At 46.6% G+C, this 9,318-nt stretch overlaps 1 protein-coding gene across 3 annotated transcripts in view; it reads left to right on the forward strand.

Moving 5' to 3' along the window:
- The window catches only part of LOC131200078 (WD repeat-containing protein 64-like), a 52,201-nt gene extending 48,785 nt beyond the window's left edge, over positions 1-3,416 (forward strand). For 2 of the 3 annotated variants that reach the window (XM_058186443.1, XM_058186445.1), the window contains exon 30: positions 7-3,416. In XM_058186443.1, the coding sequence (XP_058042426.1) occupies positions 7-187 (181 nt within the window). In that variant the 3' untranslated portion in view covers positions 188-3,416. The remainder of the gene's footprint in view (positions 1-6) is intronic. The other variant, XM_058186446.1, reaches the window with a different exon arrangement.
- Positions 3,417-9,318: the final 5,902 nt, after the last annotated feature.

Here is a 9,318-nt window from a genome sequence, read left to right on the forward strand (position 1 = left end):
TTTTAGGATGAAGTATGAGAGATCCAAGCTTTCAAACAGATGGATTAAACACAGGGGACCAAGCATTTATCATGCCATCGACTATTATGAAATTGACAATTTCCCAGGAAACTGTGAGAAACCTGACTTGTCTGTCCTTGGAGTAGACATATTCAGTGCTAATTATCAAGGAGCAACAGAGCAGTAATAGACTAAAACACTTCAGTAACTTGTTAATCTCATAACTGACATTTATACAATTCATAGAGAATTTTCTCCCTGTTAAACCTAATAATTTTACAAACTTGTTTCACACATGCTAAACCATGGTTTGCTCAATTGTTTTTTACTGAATTAGGCACAGTTGGTTGGGTTCACATTTAATGAAAGATAAGCATGGTTTTCTAAACCACCGACATAGGTTGTAACATACAGTACTAAGCTAGAGTGTAGAGACTAAAACTAAACAAATTTTACGTTGAGCTTGTCGATCGAAAGGTCGGCAGCTCGGCGGTTCAAATCCCTAGTGCTGTCGTGTAACAGGGTGAGCTCCCATTACTTGTCCCAGCTTCTGCCAACCTAGCAGTTTTGAAAGCATGTAAAAAATGCAAGTAGAAAAAATAGGGACCACCTTTGGTGGAAAGGTAACAGCGTTCCATGCGCCTTTGACGTTGAGTCATGCCAGCCACATGACCACGGAGATGTCTTCGGACAGCGCTGGCTCTTCGGCTTTGAAACGGAGATGAGCACCGCCCCCTAGAGTCGGCAATGACTACCACATATGTGCGAGGGGAACCTTTACCTTTACTTTTTACTTGGCTGCAACACAATGTGCCAAACTGTTATTTCTTTGGTGGGTACATTTTTAAAAGTTGTGGTAAACCTACTCCACCAATAAATTGGTGTTTGGGTTGCTCATCTCAAAAATGATGTAAACCGAAATTCAGCAGTAGGGAAAGCAAAATAAAGTTTTAGGAGGCTACATATGATGAAGGGACCAAGCTACCCACTGACTATAAATCATGGCGTACAGACAATTATCAGAAATCAAAGCAAGACAAATCATATTAAGGTTTAGATGGCAGTGTGAACCCATAAGTGCCTATCTCGTCAAAATATTTCAAACTGCAGGAGTGAAGAACCAAAACTTTCCAGATGTTGTTGGACTCCAAAGTTCTTGTCACCTTCAGCAGGATGGTAATTGTTAGGAAGTTGTAGTCCAATTCAGCTGTTTCTTTAATATCATACTTTGAGCCAGGAGATTGCACGTTTCTTCCTAGGAGACCAAGCTTCCAGGAACCATGGTATACTCCTTTCTGAAGAATCTATCTTTCAATTCAGGGATTTTAAACAACTACCATTGTGTGTACATACCCCTTTGTATGTGTAGTGGTGGTAGGGAGATTGTGATATGGTAGTGGCTGACAGTTTCACAGTATCCTGCGCAAAGCAAATTATCTGAACCCTTTTCCAGCACAGTTCAGGCTTGGGGACAGAACAGAGATAGCATTGGTCACCTCTAGGATAACCTGTGTCAGGACTTAAGAGTGTATCTCTTTTGACCCTGTTGGATCTTTTGGTGGTTTTTTTAATACCATTGATAATAATATCCTCTTGGACCATCTCGATTGGTTGGGAATTGGGGGTAGTTTTGTAACGTTGCTTCCTCAGTGAGTCATTTCAGACTGTGATGTGGGAAGCAAAAATCAGCTCAGTGGGCCAACACATGGGATGCAAGGGGTCCGTTCCTTCCTCCATTTGTTAATGTGACAGCTCAGGATATCTTATTCCTTGTAGGCTGATGATACCCAAATCTGTACATCACTATCTCAGGCTATAAGGGAGATACTATCAATGTCCTTTCCCAATACTTGGAGTCTCGAAGCATCTGGATGGAAGAGAACAGGCTGAAGTTGGAAGACTAGTGAAATTACAGTAGCAGTTTGTACATCAGGATCCTCCTTTGCCACCATTTTTTGATAGGCAGGCACTACTCATGAAAGAGCATGTCTGCAGTATGTGAGTCATTCTGGATACGCATTTTTTGCTTGAACTGTAGGTAGAAACCGTAGAACCTGGCTGAAGTAACTCATGCTCTCATTACCATCTGAAAAGACTGCCACAATGTGCTTCACATGGGCTTTAGAAGTTACCTGGAAACTGCAAGTGGACCATAAAGCAGCAGGCTGCATGTTTCCTTGCTGTCACGGCTGGGAGCAGGTACTACTAGTTCTGCTGGCCCTGTATTGGCTATCAGTTGCTTTCTAGATGGAATTTATGGTGCTGATTTTGACTTATAAAGCTACTGTCTTGGCAGTTAAATACCTCCAGCACCACCTACTTCAATCAGCATCAGACTAATGTATTAGAATATCCAGGGAGAAATGGCATGGCACGTTTCTGAAAAGACATCGTGTATGTGTGCAGAATCTAGAAAGTGCTGCTTTTTGTTATAGCACCAGCAAAACAGCCTCCTGATGGAGATCGGGTTAAGCCTCTCCTTGCTGGCTTTCCACAAAATGTTAAAAACCGTATTTTGGAGGTCAGTTTATTAAATTTACACTGAATGCTATCTGGATCTTGGTTTTTAGTTTATTTTTGTAATCGTCTTGTGTCAGAAACGTATAGTGATTATTGAGATTGGTTTTAACCTGGCCTTGTAAATTTTAATCCTTGTTTTCTATTTACTGTAAACTACCAAGAAACACTTTGATTGTGACAAGTAAGGCTTTTTAAAATAAATACTACCCATGTGATACAAATAAAGAAATAAAAAAATATTGTGGTTATCTGGATGTTTGAAGATTACCTTCACAACTCCTAATGTGGTATTGGCCTCTTGTTCCAGTGGTTGCATTTTTCTTCCATTAGCTTTTATCAATGAAATGTTACATGGAAATATTCTGAATCAAACAGCTGAAATTATCATCTGAACTATCCACAAAATGTGGAGCTCAACCTTAGTTTTGCTTTACTTCACTTTCCATTTTCACCTTTTTTGCATTGTTCCTTACTGTGCAATACTCAAACACATTCACCTCTATTCTATTCCGTTGGTTCAAACTACAGTTCTTGCCTATCTACTTAGCTTCTTATTCTTCATTCTTTTTTCAAATTACCACAGTAAAATACTTAATGGACCTTTAAAATTTTGGATTTAATAGACAAAATGTATGTGCTACTGCACATAGATACAATCCTATCCCAATTTATTACGTATAAAATGCATAAAAGGTCACGTGCAAAATCCCAAATTTAAGATCGCTGCTTTAATGGACACCAGCTCATTAAAGCAAAGGTCTTGTGTTTTGTCACTATCACAATAATTTTTAATCCAATTCTTTATTAATAACCTGCTCACATTATCTACCAATTATTTAAATGCGAGCTCAAGACTTTCTTTTTTCACCAAGCAGGGCTGGCCTGATTGATTTTAACATGGGGGGGTTTAGCGGGTTTTTAATAGGGTTTTAGTTTCTGAAAAATTTTAGCTAATATTTTAAGTACCGTATATACTCGAGTATAAGCCGATCCGAATATAAGCCGAGGCACCTAATTTTACCACAAAAACTGGGAAAAACTATTGACTCGAGTATAAGCCGAGGGTGGGAAATGAGGCAGCTACTGGTCAATGTAAAAAATAAAGATAGAGCCAAGTAAAATAACATGAATATTTATTTGAACGAAAAACAATAAAAGTGCAAAAGGGGGAAGGAGGATTCCCAGCTTTAGAAAATTTAGAACTACGCCACCTTTGGTATGACCTGAGCATAGCTCATAAAATTATCTGCTACAATGTACTTCCTATCAATGACTACTTCAGCTTCAACCACAACAATACACGAGAACACAATAGATTCAAACTTAAAAGTGAACCTCTCCAATCTAGATTGCAGAAAATGTGACTTCAGTAACAGAGTTGTTAATGCCTGGAATGTGCTACCTGACTCTGGTCTCTTCCCAAAATCCCCAAAGCCTTAACCAAAGACTATCTAGTATTGACCTCACCCCATTCCTAAGAGGTCTGTAAGGCGTGCATAAGAGCACCAGCGTGCCTACCGTCCCTGTCCTAATGTTCCCTTTAGTTGTATTCCTTTTATGTATTCAATTCATGCTTATATTTATATAATTATTTAATATGTATTTGACAAAATAAAATGAATGAATGAATGAATAGAATAGAATAGAATAGAATTTTTATTGGCTAAGTGTGATTGGACACACAAGGAATGAATGAATGAATGAATGAATGAGTGAGTGAGTTACTTCAACAACATTGTCTCACAGAAATTGACAATACAACTGCAAGCATGAAAATGAGTCCTCCTTTAGCTTCCAAGGGACCAGGGTGCCTCTGAAGGTCAGTGCTCTAAGCACTAAGAACCCAGCACAAATCTAAGCCTGTATGCACACCAATAGTGAAAATACCCTGCACAGTGTCTCTTGGCAGAGAAGGTTAATTTTCATAGACGTTGGGGTGGCTCTTTTTTTTTTTTTTTTGGCAGGGCAATAAGGATCTCTAATATCATTAAACCCAAGTGTGAGGAAAAAGACAGCAGCTAAAATGTTAAGGCCAGTTGTGTGACCTTCTCCAATACAGTTGGCCTGGCTGTTTGCCAAAACTTAAAACACCCTCCCATCCCCCTCCTGCTAAAGCTTCTTTCTTAAAACAATTGTGGTCTTTGCCTTTCATGTCGCTCAACCTTTCACCTGCCAGGTTCCTAGCCCTTCACCCTTGACCCACTGCTGTGTTTGCTTAGCATTGTGCCAATCGACTTTAGAAGTCTGTGTGTGTGTGTGTGTGTGTGAGAGAGAGAGAGAGAGAGAGGGAGGGAGGGAGGGAGTGCAAAAGGGGGAAGGAGGATTCCCAGCTCTAAACAAAGGGAAATCCCGGAATGCCAGCGCGAAAGGCGGTGCTCGCGTTCCTCCTCCCTTGCTCAAAAGCCCCAATAACCTTCACCAGCAAGGCAGACCCCCACGGGAAGGAAGGGGACGGGCTGACTCACCGAGCATCTGGCTGAAGAGCAGCTGCTCCAGGTCGCCCAGCACGGTGAAGCACGGAGGGAGAAGAAAGAATGAAAGAAGGGGAGGAACGGCCCCTCCTTTCTCTCTCTCTCTCTCTCTTCCAACGGGAAAACGCTCTTTCGCTTGCGGGGGAGAGGAGGGAGGGAGGGAGGGAGGGAGTGCAAAAGGGGGAAGGAGGATTCCCAGCTCTAAACAAAGGGAAATCCCGGAATGCCAGCGCGAAAGGCGGTGCTCGCGTTCCTCCTCCCTTGCTCAAAAGCCCCAATAACCTTCACCAGCAAGGCAGACCCCCACGGAAGGAAGGGGACGGGCTGACTCACCGAGCATCTGGCTGAAGAGCAGCTGCTCCAGGTCGCCCAGCACGGTGAAGCACGGAGGGAGAAGAAAGAATGAAAGAAGGGGAGGAACGGCCCCTCCTTTCTCTCTCTCTCTCTTCCAACGGGAAAACGCTCTTTCGCTTGCGGGGGAGAGGAGGGAGGGAGGGAGGGAGGTTGGCTTGCTTATTCAACCCTTCCCGGCTAGCCATCCAGCCCTTCCCAGGAGAAGGCGAGGAGTTTTGGGCGAGCGACCTTTTTGCTAGAAAGCGGCAGCTGCTGCCCCAACACCACCAGTTGGGGCGGAGCCGGTGAGCTGCAGTAACTCCCGCCAGGCTATGCAGCTGGAGTGGCGGTGCAGTCCTTCTCGGCTGAGGAGGAGCTTCTCTTCTGAACATCTGCTCAATACACGACACGGGAGAACCTTTTTCTACTGGTTGAGCCGCTTGCTTGTTGCCAGCTTTGTTCACCGCGCCACCAGAAGCGGAGCGATGATGTCCGCCAGAGCCTCAGGCCAGAAGAGGTCATTCCATCGAGGATGGAGCAGGCCCCAGGAGCCTTCGCCCATTACCCGGCGGAATGACCTTTCTTCTGGCCTTGGGTGGCTCTCGCGCGCGCAGAGCGCAGCGCCATCCCGCCTGACCTCAAACTCGCTGCCCGCTGCAAATTGAGACGCCCGGTGAACAAACAATGCAGCAACTCAGAGCAAGCCGCGATTGGCCAAGCTCAACCAGTAGAAAAAGGTTCTCCTGTCGCCATTGTTGCTAGGCAGATGTTCAGGCGCAACGGAGAGAGAAGAGGGGAAACCTCCTCCTCCTCAGCCGAGAAGGACTGCACCGCCAGGGCTTCCCGCCACCGCCACAGAGCGAGCCCGACCTCCTGCCCGAATCGCGCCCGCGAGTGCTGATGGGAGCTGCCGAGTCCGGCCTGAGCTTGGCGGCTGCTAGAGCGCGAGCCCGGGAGGCTGAGGAAGGAGCGGCGGGCGGGGTTGCAGCCCAGCCGGGCTCGCACAGCATGGGTAAGGGAGAGGAAGGAGCCTTCGCCCATTACTCCGATGGAATGACCTTTCTTCTGGCCTTTGGGTGGCTCTCGCGGCGAAGCTCGCGCGGTCGGGAAACCTCCTCCTCAGCCGAGAAGGCTGGCGGCTCCCCTGCCCAGCCCTCTCACTGCACCACCAGGGCTTCCCCGCGCCAATGCACAGTCCGCCAAGTTTGCGCCGTCCGCCCACCAGACACGGGAATGGGGGCCGGCCTGGGGGCGACAAATCCCGCGAGACCTCGGCGGGCCCGCTCCCCGTCCCTCCCATGGGAGTCCGTTCGGTACCCCCTCCTGTGCGGGGTTCCCGAAGACGTAGACTCGAGTATAAGCCGAGGGGACGTTTTTCAGCACAAAAAACGTGCTGAAAAACTCGGCTTATACTCGAGTATATACGGTATACAGCGGTTGAATCAGATTTTAAACTTGTTATAGTATTTTAATTTGTTTGGGATTTCTGTTGTTTTATTGGCTGTACACCGCTCTGAGTCTTCGGAGAAGGGTGGTATAAAAATATGAATGAATAAATAAATAAATAAATAAATTCTAGCACTAACATCTGCTTACATTTTTTTTGTCCGCCATTTACTATGGTTGAAATTTGAAGATTAGCAAATTTATTCAAGAACAGTTGTTTGAGATGACAGTTCAGTCTTGAAAAGTATCTTTTTGTTTTGGTCAATTCATAAGAATAGTTTTCTTTTCTCACTGCCCTCAAATCTGGCAGTACTGTTAGTTTGACCTGGCTATATGCCCGTTTCAGCACAGCGTGTACATGGAGTGGGAAAAACAGAATGGAGACTACCTGTGATCTATAGGGATTCATTTCAATCTTATCAGGAACCTTTTCTGCCCTGATAAGGAGAATCTAAGGATCACATTTGAGAATTGGGCCATAAGAACAGAATGGGTGCTGCTTGTATACTTCCCCTCTCACTATATATAGCAAACCCTCAATGTAAAGGATAAGGACAATCTTGCTGGAGTGCTGGAGAGTCCAGAAATTTAGACCAAAGTTCGAGCTGGAGATTGTTGCATGCCTATTGATGGAATCAGTTCAGCCGAGAAGGACTGCACCGCCAGGGCTTCCCCGCCACCGCCACAGAGCGAGCCCGACTCCTCCTGCCCGAATCGCGCCGCGGCGAGTGCTGATGGGGAGCTGCCGAGTCCGGCCTGAGCTTGGCGGCTGCTAGAGCGAGCCCCGGGAGGCTGAGGAAGGAGCGGCGGCGGGGTTGCAGCCCAGCCGGGCTCGCACAGCATGGGTAAGGCGGAGAGGAAGGAGCCTTCGCCCATTACTCCGATGGAATGACCTTTCTTCTGGCCTTTGGGTGGCTCTCGCGGCGGCGCAGAGCGCAGCGCCATCCCGCCGCGACCTCAAACTCGCTGCCCGCTTGGTAAATTGAGACGCCCGGTGAACAAACAATGCAGCAACTCAGAGCAAGCCGACACAAGCTCAACCAGTAGAAAAAGGTTCTCCTGTCGTCATTGTTGCTAGGCAGATGTTCAGGCGCAACGGGAGAGAGAAGAGGGGGGGAAAACCCTCCCTCCCTCAGCCGAGAAGGACTGCACCGCCAGGGCTTCCCCCCCACCGCCACAGAGCGCGCCCGGCTCCTCCTGCCCGAACCGCGCCGGGCGAGGGCTGATGGGGAGCTGCCGAGTCCGGCCTGAGCTTGGCGGCTGCTAGAGCGCGAGCCCCGGAGGCTGAGGAAGGAGCGGCGGCGGCGGGGTTGCAGCCCAGCCGGGCTCGCACAGCATGGGTAAGGCGGAGAGGAAGGAGCCTTCGCCCATTACTCCGATGGAATGACCTTTCTTCTGGCCTTTGGGTGGCTCTCGCGGCGGCGAAGCTCGCGCGGTCGGGAAACCTCCTCCTCAGCCGAGAAGGCTGGCGGCTCCCCTGCCCAGCCCTCTCACTGCACCACCAGGGCTTCCCCGCGCCAATGCACAGTCCGCCAAGTTTGCGCCGTCCGCCCACCAGACACGGGAATGGGGGCCGGCCTGGGGCGACAAATCCCGAGACCTCGGCGGGCCCGCCTCCCGTCCCTCCCATGGAGTCCGCTCGTACCCCCTCCTGTGCGGGGTTCCCGAAGACGAGACTCGAGTATAAGCCGAGGACGCCAGCACAAAAACGTGCTGAAAACTCGCTTATACTCGAGTATATACGGTATACAGCGGTTGAATCAGATTTTAAACTTTTATAGTATTTTAATTTGTTTGGGATTTCTGTTGTTTTATTGGCTGTACACCGCCCTGAGTCTTCGGAGAAGGGTGGTATAAAAATATGAATGAATGAATGAATGAATAAATAAATAAATAAATAAATAAATTAAATTCTAGCACTAACATCTACTTACATTTTTTTTGTCCGCCATTTACTATGGTTGAAATTTGAAGATTAGCGAATTTATTCAAGAACAGTTGTTTGAGATGACAGTTCAGTCTTGAATAGTATCTTTTTGTTTTGATCAATTCATAAGAATAGAGTTTTCTTTTCTCTCTGCCCTCAAATCTGGCAGTACTGTTAGTTTGATCTGGCTATATGCCCGTTTCAGCACAGTGTGTACATGGAGTGGGAAAAACAGAATGGAGACTACCTGTGATCTATAGAAATTCATTTCAATCTTATCAGGAACCTTTTCTGCCCTGATAAGGAGAATCTAAGGATCACATTTGAGAATTGGGCCATAAGAACAGAATGGGTGCTGCTTGTATACTTCCCCTCTCACTATATAGCAAACCCTCAATGTAAAGGATAAGGACAATCTTGCTGGAGTGCTGGAGAGTCCAGAAATTTAGACCAAAGTTCGAGCTGGAGATTGTTGCATGCCTATTGATGGAATCAGTTCAGCAAAGAAGACTCAATTTTGGTTGAATTTTAAGTGAGACTTTTAAAAATATTATGTCCTACTAACTGTTGGCTTCCAAGACAAAGGTAAGAAACTGAATAGGACAAATAAACAAAACCAAT

Source organism: Ahaetulla prasina, chromosome 5 (assembly GCF_028640845.1).
Source record: "Ahaetulla prasina isolate Xishuangbanna chromosome 5, ASM2864084v1, whole genome shotgun sequence".
NCBI classification, from domain to species: Eukaryota; Metazoa; Chordata; class Lepidosauria; order Squamata; family Colubridae; genus Ahaetulla; species Ahaetulla prasina.